General features: G+C 40.7%; 1 protein-coding gene across 2 annotated transcripts in view; it reads right to left on the reverse strand.

Moving 5' to 3' along the window:
- Nucleotides 1-23,244, reverse strand: part of NALCN (sodium leak channel, non-selective) — a 298,281-nt gene that overhangs the window by 30,462 nt on the left and 244,575 nt on the right. For both annotated transcript variants that reach the window (XM_049647172.1, XM_049647173.1), the window contains 10 exons: nt 18,519-18,620; nt 18,013-18,082; nt 14,907-14,998; nt 14,697-14,819; nt 11,835-11,891; nt 11,205-11,325; nt 10,977-11,108; nt 9,851-10,018; nt 8,081-8,185; nt 4,023-4,129 (listed from right to left, as the gene is read on the reverse strand). In XM_049647172.1, coding sequence (XP_049503129.1) covers nt 4,023-4,129; nt 8,081-8,185; nt 9,851-10,018; nt 10,977-11,108; nt 11,205-11,325; nt 11,835-11,891; nt 14,697-14,819; nt 14,907-14,998; nt 18,013-18,082; nt 18,519-18,620 — 1,077 coding nt within the window. The remainder of the gene's footprint in view (nt 1-4,022; nt 4,130-8,080; nt 8,186-9,850; nt 10,019-10,976; nt 11,109-11,204; nt 11,326-11,834; nt 11,892-14,696; nt 14,820-14,906; nt 14,999-18,012; nt 18,083-18,518; nt 18,621-23,244) is intronic.

Genomic DNA, 23,244 nt, shown 5'->3' on the forward strand with positions numbered 1-23,244 from the left:
TTGGGAAGAAGGAGCCCCCAGGAGGAGAGGAGCTCAGCCTGAGCCCTTGGATGTAGAAATACAGGGGGCAACACTATCCAAAATGGCCCTTCCAAGATGCTGGAAGTAGTCATGTTTCTGTTAAACTTAAAAAAGTGAGATAGATTTATATTCTTCTCCTTAGAGAGCATATTCAAATTGTTGGAGCTGTAGACTCCACAAAAATCTGATCTTCTGCCTAGAATGTATCACACTATAATTTAAAATTACCTAGAAGTCAACTCCAGGTAAGCTTCCAGTGAGCTAAGGGGCTTATTTATGTAGCATCAAAGCCTTTAGCAAATCATATTACATTATTTGTAATATTATCTCCTGTTCTCTATTACATTTCAAGCTCCTAGGGGTTGGGGGCCATAGCTTGTCCCCAGTAATAGCGTAATGTCTGGAGAATAGTAAGCACTCAATGAATATATCTGTTGAAACTGAATACTTTTTTCGGTATCTCTTATGCATCCCATTTTCCTATGTCCCAGACCTCTGCTTAAAACAAAACACACAATATTTGTAATATATATATTTTATACTTTTTACCAAGGTAATTTTTATCTCATCAAGTCTGAGTGATTCAGAAGAAGATGAATGTACTCATCTGAACAGATAATATAGAAGCCTATCTCCTGAATTAGGTAGTGCATATTTATAGCCTTCCTAATTATAATTATCAAAGCATTCCCTAATGCCAGTTCTCCAGATATGTTATTTTCTTAATCATAAATTTGCCAATATAAAACTATAACATCTTGGCTGCTAACTCTTGATGAGCTTACTAACAAAGGAAAATGTAAAAATTATCATAGTTATAGCTGGTGTTTATTTGACAAAAGATTTTTATTTTACCAAAACTAACCCAAGTCATGGTATTCTGGACAAGTGGACAAGCATTATTGTTATGGTGTTCAAGTGATGCCCCTCTATCAGCTTATGCTTTTAAAGTGCCATTGAACTTGAAACCCCAAATAATAACTTACATGAAACATTGCATTTCAGTTAATTTGGATTTTTATGGAACAAGCTGAATGTCAGAGGGTACAACCGGAAACAGGTTTACTTTTCTCCCAACACTGCCTTCCGGTGGGTTCTAGCTCCCTTCCTGACATCTTGGAGATCCCAAAGCTTTTTTGTCACTTTCAGTTATATGAGTCTCATTCTGAAAAGTCCACTTTGTTCTACATCAAACCCTTGTTCCCATAACCCATTTAAGGACCCTATCCTCAGCCTCTCAGCCTGACCCATGGTTTGAGGAGGGAAGAAGAGGGCTGACCACTCTGTTCCTTCCTCCTCTTCAGGCCACCATCTGATTCTTAACAAGATGGCAGTGGGATGCAGTTGGACGTAGAGAAATGAGGTTAAATTCCACATATCTCACACTGCTGGCCACTGGCCACTGTTGCTCTGGTCATAGCAACTATTCTTTCATGGAACCCACTGCCTGCCATGTTCCTAGTTTCTGTACACTTGATACTTTAATGTCTGTCCTCCATGCATGTGTTGGACACACTTTGCTCTGGACAACCTGATAAAATGCCTGAATCACCCTGCCTTGGCCTCTTGCCTCTCTCATCACCCTCCCACCCCCTTGGAAGAGTCCTTTCTAGGGCTTGCTTTTCTTTTTTTCAAAACAAAATTTAATGTTTATTTACCTTTGGAGAGAGAGACCGAGCGCAAGTGGGGGAGGGGCAGAGAGAGAGAGAGAAGAAACACACAGAATCTAAAGCAGGGTCCAGGCTCTGAGCTGTCAGCACAGAGTTCAATGCCAGGCTTGAACTCATGAACCGCGAGATCATGACCTGAGCTGAAGTTGGACACTTACCCGACTGAGCCACCCAGGAGCCCCTAGGGCTTGCTTTTCAAATACAGACCAACCAACCCAGAGTCTACAGCCCCAAGTACCTCCTTTATCAGGCTTCCACCCTTTGGGCCACTATCCACCTGCCCTGATCACCAGGTAGCAGACCACTAGGGAGAGCCCTGTGTCTCAGAGCCCATTGAAGTTACTCAACTAGCTAGTCCTAAGCCTGCTTGCCCTGACTCACCCCTTCCAACTCAAGGAAACCACAATAAAGGCTCTGGTCCACAGTTCCCTTTTTCCCTCTGCCTCATGACTGACCCTGGGGCTTCCCTGTGTGGCCTCCTGTGGTGTGGTTTGCCCCATAGTGGGAACTATGAGTAACAAACCAGCTGTTCAATGACAATTGTCTTTCGATCTGTTGACTTTATTATACCTCAAATTTTCTATTAATACACTAGATTCTGAAACATCCTCAGCACGAGGGTGCCCCATTGTGTCATTCCTGCTGAGAGTAGTCTTCAGGTGACTCTCAGTTCCCATTCCTGGAAACATCCCCACAGCCTCTCCAATAGGAGCACCCCCCTCCAGCACATAGCCCTTTGGAGCAGAGTTCCATCACGATGGCTCAGATCACTGGCCCGAGGCAGTGATGATTTGGAGCCTCCAACACTGATAACTCCCCTGTAGGATGGTGAAGAGCACTTGCCTACATGAGTGTCTCTTCTTGCCTCATCAATCTCTGATATCACGCAGTCCCCATGGGGACTCACTCAGCTGGGGAGACAAGCACCCTTGACCTCTTCCCATAGTAAAGCAGGAGCGACCACAGCACCGTCTACTGAATTCACTCAATTTCACGATGCTGTCTCTGAGTATATAGTGTTTTCTTTTCCTGGAGCTGGGTGATGGAGGTGGATAATCTTTTAGGAAGTTCAGCTGGGACTGGCAGTGTTGCTTTCTTTGGAATATAATGAAATTTTATCTCTTAGTGACCTCAGCTTTGAAGCTTTTGCCAAAATTCCAAAACAGCAGGGGGAAAAAAAAAAAAACTCATTTGATGTCTTGATGTAAATAAATTATTTATGGTATAATAATGCGTTTTCACCTCACAAAAAATAAACTTTTTGTGTTTCTTTCATATTTTATTTTAATATAAATTAGACTTCTTTTATAGTTAGCACTGGGATAAGGATATCTTTGTGTGTTATGTACTTCCTGCTCCAGCTGAAGCCACACAGTCAAATTCATCTTTTTTTTTTTCATAATTCTTTGGTATTGAAAAAAAATAAAAACCCAGTATAAGTTGTACTGAATTGTTTTTAAAAGTGAATTTCACAACAGTGAAATGCCAAAGCTGGTAGCAATGGGTCCTAAGGGTGCAACTGGGTGAAATGCAATTTCTTTTAAAGAGTTTTGACATTTCCTAGAAAACATCAATTGTGACAAAAGCAGAGTCTTTGCTGTGGTTCACTTGTTATTCTAAGAGGTAAAATGAGAAAAAAAAAAAAAAAGAAAACAGATGACTATTTAAAAGGACAAATGAAGTTAATAGGACACTTAGTTCATCAATGAAGCCCACTGAGAGATTTCATTCATCGCCATTAGTAAAATGGATGAAAAAGAAGGTACTAGGCACTTCTAGCTTTGATGTAAATGCTTTGAAAACCCATTTTCAGGAAAAATGAATTTTAAAGAGAAAGTTAGATATAATCATTTGTGTTACTGATTACTCCTTTCCGGCGTTTCAATAATGGAAATCCTTCCATGTAAATGCGTTTTAAAATTGAAACAGCTTTCTGATTTGGGCTTCTATACAACTGTTATGAGGATATCAGATTCTCCCTTAAAGATATAAACTCAGGACGAGTTTAGTTTTAATTTGATAGAAAATCTTTGTCTTTTAAGCCTCACTAATTTTTAATGCCATGCGAATCGAGTTACATACTTCAAAGTATTAGAAAAATAGAGGGGTGATAATCCATTAGTTACATGAAACAACATGGGACTCAGTGTACCACTTGCTCTCTCATTTACTGTATTTTTGCATCCTGTTGTAATTCAGGGCTTTGTCCTGTATTATTTAAAATCATTTTAGCACCTCTGGCAAAATTACTTTTCATGCCAAATTTTATTGATTTAAAACCTTATACTGATAAATATCACATTCTTCAGGATCTTTTTCTGAAATGCTTACCAAACACGGGGCACCCAAAATCCAGGCTTTTTCTCTCCAGGTCTTAATTTTAAATTTAAGTTCTTGGACACGCTTACATTAATTCTGAATATGCCGTTACAATCCTCCTAAAATAGAAGAAAACAGGTCAGGGGGAGCCTGGTCAGAAAATGAACTCCAAAAAGATAAAAGATAAGAAAGCACATTTTAACCTAGAATAACAGGTTTTTAAAAAAATATTTATTTACTTATTTTTGAGAGAGAGAGAGCAAGACAGCATTTGCACATGAGCAGGGAATGGGCAAAGAGAGGGGAGAGAGACAGAGTCCCAAGCAGGCTCCACACTGTCAGCAAAGAGCCTGGTGAGTGGTCCCTCCCACAAACCATGAGATGATGACCTAAGCCAAAATCAAGAGTCGGAAGCTTAACCGACTGAGCCACCTAGGCACCCTGAATAACAGAGGTTTTTATGTGATAACAGTGATGTGGGCAGCTCTCCAGCAAACAGGGACAAGGACTGCAGAGATGAGTGGTAAAAGTTCACGCTAGAAACATTTGCAAGTAGGCAACGGATCTGAACAGACATTCCTTCAAGGAAGACATACAAATGGCCAATGAGAACATGAAAAGATGCTCAGTGTCATTATTCAGCCAGAAAATGCAAGTCAAAACCCTGATGGGATAACACGTGCCATCCACTAAGAAGGCTATCATCAAAAATCAAATAAACTTTGACGAGGTTGTGCAGAAATTGGAATCCTCCTACTAGAACCCTTACACACTGCTGGTGTGAGTGGAAAATGCTACAGCCACTTTGGAAAACAGGTCCTCAAACAATCAAACAAAGAATTACTTGAGGACCCAGAAATTCCACCCTAGGTATTTATCCAAGAGAAATGAACACAGATATCTACATGAAACTTGTACATGAATGTTTATGTCATTATTATTGTAAATAGCATTAATTATAATAGCCAAAAGGTGGAAATGACCCAAATGTTCATCAGTGGATGAATAAATTACATCAATAAAATATGGTGTATCCATGCAATGGAATATTTTTCAGTCCTACAAAGGAATGAAGCACTGACCTACGCTACAACATGGATGAACCTCGAAAACATGCTAAATTAAAGAAGTCAGCCACTAATGATCACATGTTAGACGATTCCATTCATATAAGAGTCAAAAACAAGGAACTTGATAAGGCAGAAAGTAGTTTTGTGGTTGTTTTGCGATGGGGGTGTCAGGAGTATAAGGGTGAAACTTAAAAGATAATGTTTCTTTTTGAAGTGATAAAAATGCTCTAAGCCGGGGCACCTGGATGGCTCAGTCAGTTGAGCATCCAACTCTTGATTTCAGCTCAGGTCATGATCTCACGTTTCATGGGATCAAGCCCCACATCAGGATCCACACTACAGTGTGGAGCCTGCTTGGGATTCTCTCTCCCTCTCTCCCTGCCCCTCCCCCGTTTGTGCTCTCTGTCTCTCTCTCTCTCTCAAAATAAATAAACATTTAAAAAAATGTTCTAAGCCTGACAATTGTACAACTCTGGATATGCTAAAAACTATTGAATTGTACACTCCGAGTGGGTGAATTGTGCAGTATGTGAATTATATCTCCAATAACATTGTTTTTAAAAGACTTTAAAACTAAAACATGAGTAAGAAGATTTTCACTCATTTTCTGTCTTTATTCTTCTTTTTGTTTTATCTTTGTTTCTTTGCCTGTGATTGTCATGTTTTGAACCTAAACCCCTTTCCTGGGTATAATGTGTATACACTTGGGATATTTCAACGGAACTTCAAAGTCTAACCTAGTTAAAGTCACCTTCAACCTTCAGCCTTGCGTCCTCCCAGCTTCCCGGTTTCTGTCCATGGGCCAGCACCTTGTTGGCCCCCAGCATCAAGATGCAGAATTGTCTATGGCTTTCCCCATCCCGCTTGGGCCACATCTCCATTCTTATTTCCACTAGTTTAGTGAATACCAATATTACTTCTCTTTGGATTGCCAGTAAAATTCCTTAGAATAAAAAGCCTTCTTACACCAATGATATCCCTTTAACTTAAAAAGCATGGATAAACTTACCTACAATAACCCAAAGATAAACACAGTTGACATTTTGGCATATATACTTCCAGTTTTTTTTTCCTATGCATATATGTGATCGTACAGTTTTTACTCTTCCATAGCCCACTTTTTCAGTTAAAATATATTGCAGTTAAGTTCTCATAGTAACCCTACACATTCATCTACAACATTATTCCTGTTGGCTGTGCTGTGGTGTATCAAATAGAGGCCCCATGATATATTTGGCCTCTTGGCCTCTTCCAGTTTGTCTTTCTGAGCCCATGGGAGCCCAGCTTTGAGTGGGTGAGGCTGTCTGGCATCCTGGTGAAAAGCAAGGAATTTGGGGCCATGCTGCCTTGACATGAATCTTAGCTTCCCCATTTATTTTAGGGTGACCTTGGACAAGTTCTTTATCCTTTGTACTTCTATCCTTAGCCAGGTCTGGGTATGAGCAGAGAGTGTAAAATCACAATGCTCTTAAGCCGTTATTAATATACTGAGTCCTGCAAAATTCCTCGTAGGTTTCATCTTGAAATGTTGTCATCTTTTCGGCCTCTATACAGTGGGAATCTAAACTAACCCTTCTTGGCTTACCTGAGCTTGTGGATTAACACATCAGTTCTTTATTACCTCCTTTGTTAGCTAATTTGATACATCATGACCTTTATGCCATGTTCCTTGTTATGTCTTCTCAGGTTTATCGAAGTTCCTGGAACGTCTGGAGACACAGGTGGTGTCTCTTCTGCTCTGCCACTTACTGAAATCCTCACTATTAACATAATTGATAATGTACTTTGATTGGGCAAAGATGCATTTTATAACCATCAGAGAATGAATAATTCTTACAGTCAGTAGCTCTGAAAATGTAGAAATTTTCATACTGATGTAAAATCTGTATTAGATAGCCATATTTGTTGGAAACAGAGAAATAAGTATTATAGTTCAGCTGTATTAGGCCTTTTGAGTATGCGCGTCTTAATGGACTTAAGGCATTATTTTACCTGGATGAAAGAGGAAATGCTTTCGTTGTTTGTACTTTAGCAGTACTTGGATCACTTCATGAATCTACTTGAATATAGGGCAGAATCCTAAGGGAAGGCACATGGATAGTGTAGCAGTGATGGCTGATTGTAACCACACTCATCCTGTTTTTCTGCAGGACACATCACTGAGCCACCTGTTGCATTCTCCCACCTGCCTCGGGAGGCCAAGCTCTTGCTGGTGAAATGTGTGTTGAAGTGAGGTGTGCTGCTTTTGGCCCTGACCGTAACCCTCAGGCATGGAGGGAGTTCTGTGCTTTTCTCTGCCAGCTGAACAGAGAAGACATTGAAGACAGCAAAGGGTGGACACACAAAGAAGGAAGACAAAAGGAACTTGAGGCTCTGACAGGTCATTCAGAGGAGAGCTGTCCACCTTATTCAAGATGCAATGTATTCACTCCATTATGTTCAGCAAATGAAACCCTGGGGTCACCCAGGAGCTGGCCTCCACTTACTAACACTGACTGAAGAAAGATAAGGCAAAGGGCAGTAGCGGAAGCAAGCTTGGGTCTTTGTTAGCTGTCTTATTGGGGCAGATTCTGGACTTCCCAATGAAGAGAATGATGGAGTGAGAAATAATGAACAGTGGTATGACAGTTAAACTTTGCCTCTTGTCCTTTCTGGGGGGCTGTTTGCTGATATATGACAGGATTAAGTTAGGGAAGCCCAAAGAGAGAGTGAGCCTCACAGCTACAAGCATCTGGAATCGTGAGTGGCTATTCCAAAGGTGTCAGCAGAGGTTCCACACTGGAACAACAGAAGACAATAGAATAATCTGGAATGTGCTTTTAATCCCACAAACCTGTGCTAGCCAGAAGAAACAGACTGCCTCCTTTAAGCAGAAGGGGTTGGTGGAGAGAGAATTCTGAGTCTTACGTGGGGGTTATCAACGTAGTGTCAGCACATGTTTACCAAAGGGTGGTGAACTACTCAATTTTTTCTCCCAAAAGAAAGAAAGCAGTAACTTACCCTTCTAATAATGTTAGGATCATTGCACTTTGCCAGTTTCCCCGCAAAAAGCTGAACTCCAAAGCTTGCAAAAACAAGCATTAATGTCAGCAAAAGAATGGAGACCTGAAAAAAAAAATTGGTGAGACATCATATCTCCTGGTAAAAAATTAAACAGTAGGCTTGATTTGAACAGTGATAGGGACACAACTTTTTGGAGAACGTGGTATGAAATTCTTGGTCTTTTCATGATATTATTTAACTTCTCCACCACAGGTCATTCAATTAGCCTTGCTGAAATGTTAAAAGGAGGGAATTAACAACAGGTTTTGGATTTTCAGAATAAAAACATATGACTTTCACGTAGGAAAATGGGCTAAGGTATTTTTGATATGGCTTAGGGTTTTCTGATTTTGAAATCTACATTAGTGGAACAAAAGAAAAATGTTTAAATAATTATATTTCCCCTATTTTCTCAAAATGAATTCCTCTCCTTATAAGCAGAGCATAAATTAGAGACAGAGAGGTTTTGCTTTCTTGTAAGCAATGAGGGCACACAAAAGTGCTGTACACAGAGGCTTGAGATCATGGAGTCCTAAGAAGTAAGTCTGGTAATTGGTGCTCCCTCTGCTGGATGGTGCCTTGGTCTCAGCACAGAAAAGTGGCAAAGAGTAAAACACTGAACAAACCACTGATCTGTGCTGGTTGAATAATCTAAACATATATCTTCAATATACTAAAATTCTACAAAAACATCATCAGGAGAAAGGCACAAATAAATTCTCTGCTAAATTCTATCAGGGCTCCACGATGCATATACATTAGCTGTCAGGTGATGACATCCTTTTTTCCTTCATTTCCAGCTGTGTGAAAAGCCACCATGTTATTTATGGCTTTAGCACAAAGAAAATGTGAGATTTCAAATATGTCTTTTAAAAATATCAACAACTCTATGCCTATGGAAACATCGCAACCTGTCTTTAAAATACCTTAAATCAACTGTAACTACAACTGTTCTCTCCCCATAGGTGTGTTTCTAGAAAGCACGATGTAAAATAAACTTATGTAAATTAATTCAGGATTTCCATGCATGAGCAAAACTCATCAATAATAAAAAGAACCCTTTGATCACTCCTTTGTAAGGCACAGATCCTTCTGTAACAGATTGCGAGCAATGAGCCTCCTACTCATTGCTTTTCTGCAGCCCAGCTCTTCTAAGGCCCTAAATCAGTGCTCAACTAACAAGGTTTTCTCCTTCAATCACATTTTTAGTATTATTACTGTATCCTGAGGTTACTTAAAGTGGGGTATACCTGTATGTTACTTTTTTTTAAGTTGTTTTATGTTAACACTCCAAAAATCAGACAGCGTCTACACTGTAAGAAACTAGGGACATACAAAATGAAATAATAAGCCCAAATCTATTAACTGCTAATATTTGTGCAGTAGGTGGTGTTGAATCTCACCTTTAATTTCTAGATAAGGAAACTGAAACTCAGAATAAAAATTAAGAATGGAAGTATTAGCAAATTCTACCTCTGGGATTCTTGCTTTCATTATACTTTTACTAAAAACGTTCATTGAATAAGTTATATCAAGAAAATATACTGACCAGTCAGAGTATCCATGGGTAAAGTTTCTGACTGTGTGTTGTGTTTTGTTAGTGCCTTTCTTGTCCTCTGGCAATGAATAAGATTGTACTTACCCTTGGCAAGAGAGGGTGTCCCCTCATTCACTACATTACAGCGTGGGGCTGTGTGAGTGGGAGGCAAAAGGGTAAATGTAACACACCAAGAAAATTTCCTTGAAGCCGCTGAAAAGTTCTCGAACAACTTTCCTCATCTGGGGCACCAGTTTGAATATCCGCAGAGGTCTCAGGCACCGAAGAACCATTAAAAGTTGAGCTCCTGATTCAGCAGGCACATTTTGAGGCATCCAACAAAGAAATATCAAACTCACCTGGGAGGGGAAAATAATCCCTAGAATTAATCCCTAGAATTAATATCTTTCACTATCTACACTTTCTGAGAGCCAAGTGCATACAACTTTCCTTGAGCAGAGATTCCACATAGCATGTAGGACAAGCTTTCACTACATATATATGCAATCTCTTAACTCTGATCTCTCAACCCAATATCGACCTGTTAGTGGCCCCACAGGAAAGTCATTAGCTGTACACAGAAATGAAAAGGGGGTGTCCACACTGTGGGTGCATGTACCCCAGTGCATTCTGCACCTTATTTTAACTTACACATGGGAGGCTCAGATTGAAATTCCTTTGATCAAGGATACTAAACTTCATGCTTGACCTGATTCTCACTATTTTACTGATGATCTAAAGATACTACATGTTAACGGTCACAATTCTCCTTGTTATGTTGGAAAAGACATTGATTTTATGCCTTCTTGGACATATAGAAAAAATGAAATTTCTTTGAGTTCCCTTCCTATGGTTTGCCAATTTAGTTTAACTGAACAGTTGAATGGTCATCTTGTCTAGGCAGATATATTGTGTATAGGAATTGAAAGAAATTGGAATTGGAAGTGTCCAATCATACTCACATTAGGTTGCTTTTAGCAATGAGGAGCTCATCAATCAATTATATGGTGTAGATTTTTTTCCTTATGGGAGCCACAAGATTGCAGGGTGCGAATAAGATTTCTTAGACGTTATTAGTGTATGTCTTACAAGTGTATTAATGTGGTTGATGTATGTGAACCATATCCATGGACATTTTTAATGCTTTTTATTTAGATTTTACATGAATGCCCTTCATTTGCCTGCAATAGATGACCTAAGAACTCAGTAATGACATCTAAACCTCTGGGACTCACGTATCTTTCTCTTGTACTGAGAAATGCAGGAGAGTTCACAAAACCATGACATCTTACATTTAGGAAATAACTAGAGACTTACAAGATATATAAATATGTCCATGACTCCACCAAAGTCCCTGATGACAGCAGTTGGAGTGAAAAATAAGCCATCTGCCATAATCTTCAGATTAAGCTCGATACTCATGAATATCACAAACACGTACTCAGCAATCTGAAATGGGCAAGAGGCAGCTGGGTCACCAACAAGGGGAAAACTGGAGCCCAGTTGTTGTCTGCTGAGCTGTGGGCTGAGATTTGGCAGCCGTACCTGCAAAGTCGGGGCATGCATGACTCTTCGAAAGGGGGACTCAAACATCATAGAAATGCAGGAACAGATGGTTACGATGATCATGACCCAGTCCAGGTAAGTCACCAATCCCAGCAAATCACTGCCAAAGACCAAACAAAACCGAGAAACAACTGTTCTAGGGAAGGCTGTGCGAGTCAGAGATGATCCTGTTGTGATTCTATAAGCAGGACTGGCGTTTTTTAAAAAGCAAATGCTTATGTATTTATTTTTGAGAGAGAGAGAGAGAGAGAGGGAGAGAGAGAGAGAGAGAGCATGCGCATGCGTGTGTGCATGAGCAGGGGAGGGGCAGAGAGAGAAAGAGGGAGAGAGAATCCCAAGCAGGCTCCACACTGTAAGCACAGAGCCCGACGTGGGGCTCAGTCCCATGAACTGTGTGAGATCATGACCTAAACAGAGGTCAAGAGTCAGACACTCAACTGACTGAGCTACCCAGGTGCCCCATGACTGGCATTAAAAAAAAATCCCTAATTATCTATTTCACAGCACGATATGGCAAGAAAATACAGGTAATCTTTATATTTTTATGCAGCATAAAATAGTACATTGCAATTTCAAATGTGCACAGAAAACAGACTTTGTAATGCTTACTAAAGTTGATGGTACTTTGTATTTTTCACAGCTCCTGTGACAGGATCTGTTTTAGATCTGCAAGAGAGAACAAACACAAAATTCTGCAGCATAGCAAGCATAATTTGGCAGCATGGTATTTATAAACATCTTATCTACCTAAAATTTCTTTTATATCTTCTATAAAATTACATTATACAGGAACTGTGCCTTTGGAAGGCAGAGAGCATTAGATGAAAGAAAAAGCAGGAGGGTTTGCAGCTGATGTTTGTGAAAGTAATTGAAAATTCTCAAAATATTTGATTTTAGAATTCATGACTCCATTCAACAATTTCTTTTTTTAATGTTTGTTTATTTTTTTTGAGAGAGAGAGAGCAAGCGAGCAGTGGAGGGGCAGAGAGAGGGAGACAGAGAATCCCAAGCAGGCAGCACACTCTCAGTGCAGAGCCTGACGTGGGGGTCCATCTTGTGAACCTCGAGATCATGACCTGAGCCGAAATCAGCTGAAATTAAGCCGAAGTCAGATGCTTAACCGACTGAGCCACCTACATGCCCCTCCTCCATTCAACAACTTTTTTTTAAATGTCTATTTATTTTTGAGAGGGAGAGAGACAGAGTGTGGGGGTGGGGTAGTGAGAGAGAGAGGGAGACACAGAATCTGAAGCAGGCTCCAGGCTCTGAGCTGTCAGCACATAGCCCATGAACTGTGAGATCACGACCTGAGCTGAAGTTGGATGCTCAATCAACTGAGCCACCCAGGAGTCCCTCAACAATTTTTGACATGGATATGACAGAGTAGAATTTTGACTTCCATTTAAAAACACTCAGTTAAAATCTCTGCCTTAGCAGTTCAAGGATTTTCCTCATGATTATTCAATTAAATCTCCAGAAATTAAATAGAGCTCTTCCTACGGTATTTAACTGTGATCTTGTGGAGTGATTTATGTAGGATTTCTTGGCGTCCCCACTTTTAAGTTTTACTTTCTAGAAGCCCATAACCAACTTCAGTGAAGCCCCAGTGTGTGTGTGTGTGTGTGTGTGCATGTGTGTGTGTGTGTGTGTGTGTGAGCTCCCGATTAACAAATCTTTCTCAGTCCTTATCAGCTGCTGTGCTGACAAAAGGAGAGTCAGTCCACACTAAATGAAGTGGAGAATTAGCAATTAGATGTTAGCATGGAGGCAGCCAACAGGATAATTCCAGATGAAACACTCACTTGGGGAACTGATCAAATCAACTCTAAACTACTGGCTTCTTTCTTTACTTTGTGAACACTCAGGGAAGTATTTAATCATTATCATTCAGGTGCTTTAAACTGCGAGGGTCTTTCTAGAACAGCAGAGAGAACACTAGATTGGTAGTCAGAAGAGAGCCTTGCACTAGCTCACGTTCCCAAGAAAAGCCCTTAACCTCTACTGCCCTAAATGCTCTCCTCTGTTGGAGGGGGGTGGGTACAAATGACACCAAATGGTTCACGAGGTGTCCTCCAGCTCTGAAATATTACCACACTGCATTAGTTTCCTAGGGCTGGGGTAACAAAGTACCACAGACTGAGTGGCTTAAACAACAGAAACATTTTCTCTCAGTTCTGGAGGCAAGAAGCCTGAGATGAAGGTGTGGGCAGGGTTGGTTGATTCTGGGGGCCGTGAGGCAGGGACCTGTTCTAGGTGTCTCCCCTTCGCTTGTGGATGGCTGTCTTTTCCCTGTGTCTTCACATTACTCCCCTCTATAGGTAGTCTGTGTCCAAATTTCCTCCTCTTTTTTAAAAAAAAATTTTTATGTTTATTCATTTTTGAGAGAGACAGAGCACGAGCCAGGAAGGGGCAGATAGAGAGGGAGACACAGAATCTGAAGCAGGCTCCAGGCTCTAAGTTGTCAGCACAGAACTTGATGCGGTGCTCAAACCCATGAACTGTGAGATCATGACCTGAGCCAAAGTCCAACTGAGACACCTAGGCGCCTCCAAATTTCCCCCTTATAAGGACAGCAGTCATATTGGATTAGGGCCCACCTTAATCACTTTATTTTAATTTAATTACCTCCTTAAAGAGGCTGTTTCTAAATAAAGTCACATTCTGAGGTACTAGGGGTTAAGGCTTCAATATACAACCTTTTTTTTTTTTTTTTTTTTTTTTGGCAGGAGGATACACACAATTCAGCCCATAACAGATAATGATTATCATATGTTACTAATAATGGCATCAGGGAAGTTACAACCACTTAGAGGGAAAGCCTTCACACTTCCTCTGGGACTCTTAAGGTCTTCAGGGTATTTACTAAAGTTACACAGGACAAAAATTCCATTTTATCCACTAGGCTGTCTGCTAAAATTGGCTTGGGTCCTCACAAATGCAGTGTCCTCTGTGTTGACCACACTGACAGACTCTTACACATTTTTTCCATGTGAGTAGGGACAGAGACATCAGCCAGTGGGTTTTTATCTCATAAGAGTTGGTAATGGAAGTACTCGTCAACTTTATTTCTGTTTTACATTATTCTAGAAGAAACTAGGGTATTTTGACAACACAGAAACTATAAGTCTAAAGGTGTGGGCAATGACCTTCCCTGTGTCATTCAGCCTACCCTTTGGTTCGGTATTTCCAAAAGAATATATGGAGTTAGTAACGCTGATATAAACATGAACAAATAAAAATGGCTGTTCAGAGCTTTACAAACGTGAGTTTTATATAAATGTGAACTACTTGCAACCTTTGTTTGTTTTCCACCTGGTCGGCCGCTCAGCAAAGAGGAGCAGCATGATTAATTAGCCCACAGTTTATTTTGTGACCCCATTAGGATTACATGTTCCTTCTTCCTTGTATGACAACCCCCCCTGCTGTTTGTACGACTCAGGCCAACACCTGGCTGAAATGGAGTGTACTTACGCATTGAAGCGTGCCCGGACCACCACCCGGCAGAAGTTTCTGAACCTGTGCTCCCGTCCAACTATGAACAGTGGCTTGTCGAAGTATGGGTGATTCTCTCTCAGCTCCTCTTCCTGCACTTTCCTTGAAGGGGAAATTGATGTACAGTAAGGCTAAGGGAAAGGTTGCCATCCAGAAACGAGAGATAAGAAACACCGTGGGACCCCGTACCTTTTCATTTCCGCTTGTTCCTTTTTTTCCTGGATCATCTTTATTTCACTGTCTTCTCTTTGTGCATTTCTATATCTCACTGTATTGGAATGCTAGAAATATAACAAAAGGGGCATATAAAAATGGAAGATTCTTCTGAAGGTCTGAAAATATCACCTATAAGAAACTGAAAGAAATACCTTTATTTTAACATATACATTTTTATTGGCCACAGTCATCTTAGCAAGGGTATTTTTTTTTCCTTCTAAAGGGCATTTTTTTAAAAATAGAAATATTTATTGAGAACCTATTATGTGCCAGGCCCTGCTGTAGTGCTGGGGGTATGGCAAAAGGCAAAAATAAAGGATAAAACCCAGCTCTGTGGGGCTAATGTTCTAGTCAGGTAAGACAGATAAAAATTCAAACACAATATGGGGAAAGTTAGAAAATGTTTGGTGTTATGGTAAAAAGCAAAGGGGACAGAGAGTGCTAGGAGGCTCCAAGTTAAAATCTTTTTTCTTTTTTTTTTTAAAGCTTGTCCATTTATTTAGAGAAAGAGTGTGTGGGAGGGGCAGAGAGAGAGGGAGAAAGGGAATCTTGAGCAGGCTCTGCCCTGTCAGCACAGGCTTGATCTCACAAACCATGAGATCATGACCTTGAGCTGAAACCAAAAGTCAGACGCTCAACAGACTTAGCTACCCTGGCGCCTCTAGAAGGCTCCAACTTTAAACAGGTCATAGCAGACCTCAATAAAAAGACGTTATTTGAGTGTAGGCTGGAAGGATATGCAGGTCGCTGTGTATCTGCAAAAATGTGCTCTTCCAGAGGAGAGGTGGGTCTGCCTGTGTGCGGCCCAGCCAGCGTGCCGTGTGGGTGAGCGTCCACATTGTAGGAGACAATGAGGCCAGAAGGGTGGGAGAGGGCCTGGGCATGTAGGACCCTGACTCTGATTTTCACTCCCTGGGAGATGGATGGCATTGCTCAAATAACCTGATAGATATTATCACAACTATTCCTTAGATTTAATTATCTGTATCTTCTATCATTTGGAATAAGTGAGACAACTGAAGCTCTGTTTTAAATTGCTTCTGTTATGGAGGAAATGACATCAGGGGGGATTTCTTAGGAAATTAGCAGAACTTCATAACCTTTTGCTGTGGAGAAGATGGGGAATGGGTTTTCATTATATGCCTGTGTAGAAAAGAGCATAAAAAGTCTTTGAAGGAGAACTAAGCCTCTGGAATTGAGACTATTCAGGGCCTTTTGTTGTGTATATTTAAACACATATTTTCAAAACTGCTCTAATTTGGTTCTTAAGTAGACTATATATTTCTACTGAATCACACTGAAGGGAAGTGCTTTGAACTAGAAATCTTCTCTGAATTCTTTCCTAGAAATCTTCTCCATGCCACATGCCTGGTCCTCAAATTATATGTACACAGGCCATGTGTTGGATCCGATCACAATTCCATGCAGATAATATGGTAAATCATATCAGACAGAGCTCTGCCTTAAAAATCATGGCGCTAACAGATGTGTCTGCCAATTAGAACCTTGTAAATTGGGTAATGATGGTATCAGGTGTTCTCATCACCAACGTCTTCCATTGTCAATTGTGCCTGGAACACTTAAGAGAGTTTACTCTAAGGCAGAAGTTTCTACAGATTGAAAGCAGTTGGATTATGCTGGAAACTCCAGAAAATCTTAAAAATTAAGAGATAAAGTGGTAAAAAAAAAAAGACAAGCAAAACCCCAAAACCCCTAAGGCTTGCTACCTTTCTCTTTCTAGACCTCCTTTCTCAAACACCATCCTTGGCTCTGAACATTCAGGACTCTGCCAATTTAGCCAGACTCAACTTAAGACCTGTATTTTAATGAGGACTCCAGTAATGATAATTACTTAATGTGTACTTTTCAAGTCTCTTTTAGAAATCGGCATGATACAGCTGCTTGCGAGTCTAACCCAGAGGTTAGACTTCTGGTTCCGTGGGTTTCCCTGGGTTTTCATGTGGCTTGTTTTTTCCCTTCGTTCGGGTCTCTGGTCTAATACAGAGGCACCAACACTGACCATCTTCCCTAGAATTTCCTGCCCCCAAATCTCCATCTTTGGTTTCTATACATTATTTGATTTTTCTTTATACTACAGAGCAAAACTGTCACAGCAATGAAGACATAATGGGCAATAAGTTAAAAACACCCCCAGAAATGATTACATATTTGTTTCCTTGTTTAGTTTTTGTCTCTTTTCCTGGAATGTAAGCTTCGGGAAGGCAGAAGTTTTGTCTCTTTCCCCACTACTCCTCATCACTTAGAACAGGGCCTGGCACGTGATAAGCACTTGGTAAATATTTTTTGAGTCCATTAATAAATAAATGAGTGCCATAGTGTCGAAGAACAAAGAAATTCTTGGGAAATATTATGCAGTCTTTGACAGAAAAATTCTTCTAGAAATCACATTTTATTTCTTAGTATGTAAAGCCCTGAAATTACACACTGGCTCTAGATTCTGGAATATTTGGAAATCAGTAAATGTTTAAAGTTTATGATGCAAATCAATTCTATAAAATGCTTTACGTGTTTTTAATGTCTGTTAAATGCAACTGACACATCACTTTTGTATTGTCATCTTTATTATTTATATTTTTGAATTTTAAAAATTTTTTATAATTTATTTTAGGGGGGGAGAGAGAGAGAGAGGGAGAGCATGAGTGGGGGAGGGGCAGAGGGAGAGCGAGTGAGAGAGAGAGAGAGAGAGAGAGAGAGAGAGAGAATCTCAAGCAGGCTCCACACTCAGCATGGAGCCTGATAGGGGGCTTGATCCCATGATCCTGGGATCATGACCTAAACTGAAATTGAGAGTCAGACACTCAACCGACTGAGCCACCCAGCCTATCTTAATGAAGACATGTGTTTTGTGGGATGTCTGGATTTTTGTACAGTTAACGGTCACTCTTCTGTACTGTCCATTGAATTTGCTTCCTGAGTTTCCTGATTCCCTCTGGCATAAAGTCTTATGGAGACAGGACAATGTGACAGAAGGACACAGGTGCTGGAATTGTCTAAACAGTCATCGAAATGAATTTTCATAATCATGGTTCCCAAATCCAAAGCATTGCTTAGAACTTACATCTTGAGTCAGGGTTTCAAGAGATTTCCCCCTGCTGATCCTCTGGCTGTTGGATCCATGTCTTAGTGATCTAAAACAACCACAACCAACAGATCGATACATCTAAGACCAAATTTTGACTTTCAAGCAATGACCATTATGAGAACAAAATAAATCAACTTTTCTGTTAATAACACACATCACAATAACACACATCACAAATACTTATTATCTTTTTTCAGCAGAAGCTTTAGTTTATTCAAATGTTTTTGATCCCATCTAGAAAATTTCAGAATTTTTCCTTCTGATCTTAAAAGCAAGAATTTGGCCATCACCAAGGAAAAGGTTTTTGCGAGATTTTTTTGAATCTTTGAAACTGATTGTGAGTTTCATCATGGTTGCCATTAGCAAACAGAACAAAGTTCCTCACCCACGCCTGTCTGCTAACCAGGGCTGCGCACAGAGAGCATTTCCTGTAAAACTCCTTTCCTTAGTTTCTCTGCAGCCTTGTCTCCCACTATATTTACCTGCGCTCTTGGCGGATATGATGCTGCACACTGAGAATTGACCTTTCCTTTGCTGGCTGCCCCTCAAATGATCCGCTCAGCATGCGCTGTCGAGTGCAAGCTCTAGGGAAAAAAAAAAAAAAAAAGGAGCCCGAGATAAATGCATGATCTGTACACTTGGGATGAATAATACATAACTGCTCATTATTCTTATTATTTTTAAGGAAACACCAATGATAAGGCAAAACACAGCAAATGACCCATAACCGTAAAGGAAAATGGGCTTGAGGCTCTGTGTCAAGAACACTTACAAAGCAGAACTGTCAGAGTTTCGCGGTGGTGCTAGAAAATAAACAGAAATCTCCTGCCCACCACGACCTGCCTCCCCCTACCCAAGGAGAGAGCTGCCATCAGGATTCTGCTAGCTGTAGGGCCAGCCTAACCATAGGTAGGCATGATGTTGGTTTTGCATTTAGACAAGGAGGCTTCTAATAACAGCCCTCTGGGGAAGGGTTTGTCCACGCAGTCCTCTGGGATGATAGAATATATGTTCCAAGGAGATTTTGCAGAACTCCAGGACAATAGGAAAACATAAAGTTAGAGGCAAAAGTTAGTGGTAAAGAGAAGTAATTACAGCTGTGATTAATACCTAAAGAAACCTCAGTCTAAAGTCTATGGCTTATAGGTAACCAGTTACTACTTTCTCTGGAATCATGAAAATCTGATGTTTTTTTAAGGCATTCCCTCTTTAAACCATACCTAGGCTGGTATAGTTTCAGATTTGCTAATGAGGGAAGACAATTGGGTGACTCGACACTTGGGGTGTGAATGATTTGAAGAGAAAACAAAATTCCTTTTCCAGAAAGTTCTCTCCAACTGGAAATTACAACGATTCCCTTGATGTAGCAGTCAAGTGGAAAGAAAATAATACAGGGGACTCGGAGGCCTGTGTTCCACAGGCGACACTGTCACGGACTAGTTGAGTGACCTTTGGGCTTAGTTTTCTTATTGGTAAAGTGAGGACATGACCTTGATCTCAAAGAAAACTCACAGACCTCCAATGCAATGATTTTATGATATGCAAATCTTATGATGCTGTATTTATTCAACACTTGAACACATAACTTCTGTCATTGCTTTACATAAAACTTTCATATTTACGTTTCCTAAAATGTGTATCTAGATTGACTTTGAATTATATCATCACTGTCTTGGAGTTAAGATCTTCAAGAAAAAGATCCATTTCTGTTTAGCATACTTTTAAGCAGCTCTTATGATATCATGTGTATATTCAAGTAGCTAAAAATGCTTTTGATGCCAATGAAGGTAATTATGGTAAATACCCATGAAAATCATGCAAATCCGATGAATGGAAAGGAGTTACAGGAAGCAACTCCTACCCCCTCCCCCACCCCAAATCACTCTTCTTAGTTCAATAAGCACATGGACCATTTTGAGATAAAATCCAGAGTCAAATCTTATAAAAAACCAAGGATTTATGGCAGTGATAGACAGACCGTGCTTAGTTCCATGACTAGAATGGTGTCGCACAGGAAGGTGCATTTATAAGTTAGGCTGAATTCACAAAGGTTTAGCACGATCTCATATTATGTATACTAAGATTTGTTTTTCGGACTAAGGATTGCAAATCATGAAGCATCCTGAGCACATCCATTTGGAGAAGAGTGTTATCCTGGCATAGATCTACAGATCCCTCCTATTTGTGTAAATGTCAAGGCTTAACCTATAGCCACTCTCTTAGTAACCTTTATTTTTTGTCACAAGACTCCCCGCTAAAGCAGTTGAGCCCTTAGGCCTTAAATACAAAACACATACAACTTGATTACAGTATACAACTTTGAGCTGGCCGTCGTCCGTGCTACGTCTGAAGTGGAAGAACATCTCTGGCCTTGAGCTGCCTGTGATAAGGGACTGCTGGTGTCTGTCCCACAGCCCAGTGTGAGCAGGCCCAGGCATTCTTGCTGGGAAAGAGTTGGGAATGCATCTACTGACTCCAGAATCTCATGGATGTCCCAGCACCCAAGTCATCTTAATACACCCACGCCCACTGGGGTGGCTCTGTGGATCCTACTGAGACTCCCTCTTCTGACTGAACAAGACAGGAAGGTCCCAACGGAGGGTGGAGGTGCGCTCACCATTGGAAAGACTCCGAATCCCATGGCGTCTCTTCCATCCCCTCCACCAACAGCATGGCTGAAGTGTGGTGAGAAGGCAACCCCCCTTTCCTTTCTGGCTCAAGATCAGTTCTTTCTTTCCCACTGGGGTCTATCTGGAGAATTGAGAACCTAACAGTAAAATGGGCTGGAATTTTAACCATACATGTGACATGTGAATCTTTGTTCTCTGTATGAGTCACTCATTGAGCTCAGGGTGAGGGGGACTGGTTTTTAGCTCGACTCTGCAACCAGAAAACATGTGCTTCATCAGACTAAGATAGCCACTTCTATGCATAAAATATATAAAAGCATTGGCTTCCATTTCCTCTTCCTATCACTTTCTTCTGTGTATATAACAGTGTTTGTTAGTACAATTTCAAACCAGATAGTGATGAGAAAAAGAACACTGGGCTCAGCAACTCTGAGCCAGTAAAATCGTGTAACGAGTGACTTCAGAGTTCTGCTCGAGCCAAGGCTACACCTTGGTGGTTTTCATTTCCTCACTCAGGGGACCCTGCCAGAGCCTTGTGTTCTCTGAACAGAGGAATTCTTACCCACTGCCTCTTTTCCTGGAACTCCAAAGGTACCCTCGTGACCTGAGCAAAGTGAAATCAGGCAGACGCACCGATCTTTCCATGGTGTGAAGAGGTCGCCTTTGGTGTCTCAGGCTTAGTGTGACTGTCTCTGACCCCTATGCCAGCCATGCACCCCAGTACCGCTGCCATGTCTGGTCCAAAATAAAGGTCAACAACCATCTCCATCTTCTTTTAGCAGCCCTCTTGTTGAGTCTCTTCTCAGACCAAATGCTCTGATAGCTCACTCTTGCTTTTGCATATCCAGTGGTTTTTGAAGTAGGAAACTATAGGTAAATGCTAGAGTTTCTTAGCTGAAAACTAGGGGCCACATTCATCTAGCAAATTGCTATATAAATGCTTAGGTTAAGGCAATTTTCAGGGATTGAGGTTGGGCACGTGAAAGGCAGTTCATCTGGAGGCTCTTGAAGGCTTTTATTCCTCTTCTAAGGATGGTGGTGGATGTTACATTAAAACTCAAAATCCTCTTGTTCACACTGTATCCATTATAGTTAATAACTAGCTATTTGTCTATGATAATTTTCCCATAAAAACAACAGTTAACAGTATAGAAGAAACAACTTTTCTACAGATACATAAATCTGTCTAAAAGAAAACAAGGGAAAAATCTAATTACATTATACAAAAAAGCTAGCTGCCCAAAATGAGTTTCCTATGGATGAAAGGAGGAACTCATATGGAAAGACATAAATCTGGGATGGGAGAGGAGATGTAGGGAGCAAGGCAAGAAGTTGCATAATAGCTCTGCCTTGAGGACATCTGGACATTGAAGCAGGTAGAGAAAGAAGGTCATATTATGATGTTTCTGCATAAAGAAAACAGCCTGATACATAAGCCATCATCACCTTCTTTAATAATGTACAATATTTTGTTATTTTGGAAAATAACAGCCTTGGTAGAAAATTACTCACTTCAATCTGGCACAATCGAATTCCATGAAGATGTTACACATTCTCTAATACAATGTGCCAAGGTTCACACGGAAGTATGGTAGGAGTTTGTTTTATTATTTTCAAAAGTAAATACAATTTTATTATACACAAGCATATATTGTAATCCAAGCTACGAACTACCAAAAAGTATTTCTGACATGTGTAATACAGTCACAAACTCAGACATAAATGAGTCCTGATAAGTAACATAAAGTGAGAAATGAATATTCACCCGCAAGAGAAATGTTTTATGTTCCATGTTTCTGTAGCATGTTATTAACCACACTTGTTCAACGCTTATGGCATTTGGTCATCATTGGTCACCTCCGTTATTAGGCAGTGAGTTCTTTAGGGGGCCGTTTGATCACTTGTCCTCGTGTTCTAGGAAATGCGGTTGCTGGCACACCCATGAGCAGAGCCAGGGGACAGAATGGGTAAGTGCAAGGCGGGGAGGTGAAGGTATAAGGAAGGAGAGCACAGGACGCTGAGGGAGGTGTGGGGCTGGTTCTCGAACTTGCTAGTCTCAAGGTTCAATTAGCACATCAGGTTAGTACTTTCCTACCCAGCATCAGGGCTTGAACAGAAAGTTTTGCCTTGGACTAAAGACTAATGGAGGAGTCGATTTGAGAACACACAAGGTTTAGGACTGCGCAGTTCCGACCTCGGCCTTTGCTGGCTGTGGGACCTCTGGCAGGTGATGGGCATTCTCTGAGCCTCCGCATCCTATATGTAAAATGAGGAACAAGAACACCTCTCCCAGCAACTTCATAGGGAGTGAGTTGGGAGGACCAACTATGATTATGAATGTGCCAGTCTTTGGAAACACTGACACTCTGTTTACATTTTAGTTGCTATTATTTACTTTTCTGTCTCGCCCCATGCCATGGTTGATATTAAAACATTCGACAGAAGGTGGAGGACAGAAAAGCAAATGTGACAGAGGGTCACACTGGGGGGTAAGTCTCCTCTGTTCTGACTCTGCTCAATGGCGATATATGTTCCAGACTAGAGCTGCAGCCTCTTAACCTGTCTCTACGCATCCACG

Source organism: Panthera uncia (assembly GCF_023721935.1).
Source record: "Panthera uncia isolate 11264 chromosome A1 unlocalized genomic scaffold, Puncia_PCG_1.0 HiC_scaffold_16, whole genome shotgun sequence".
Classification (NCBI taxonomy): Eukaryota; Metazoa; Chordata; class Mammalia; order Carnivora; family Felidae; genus Panthera; species Panthera uncia.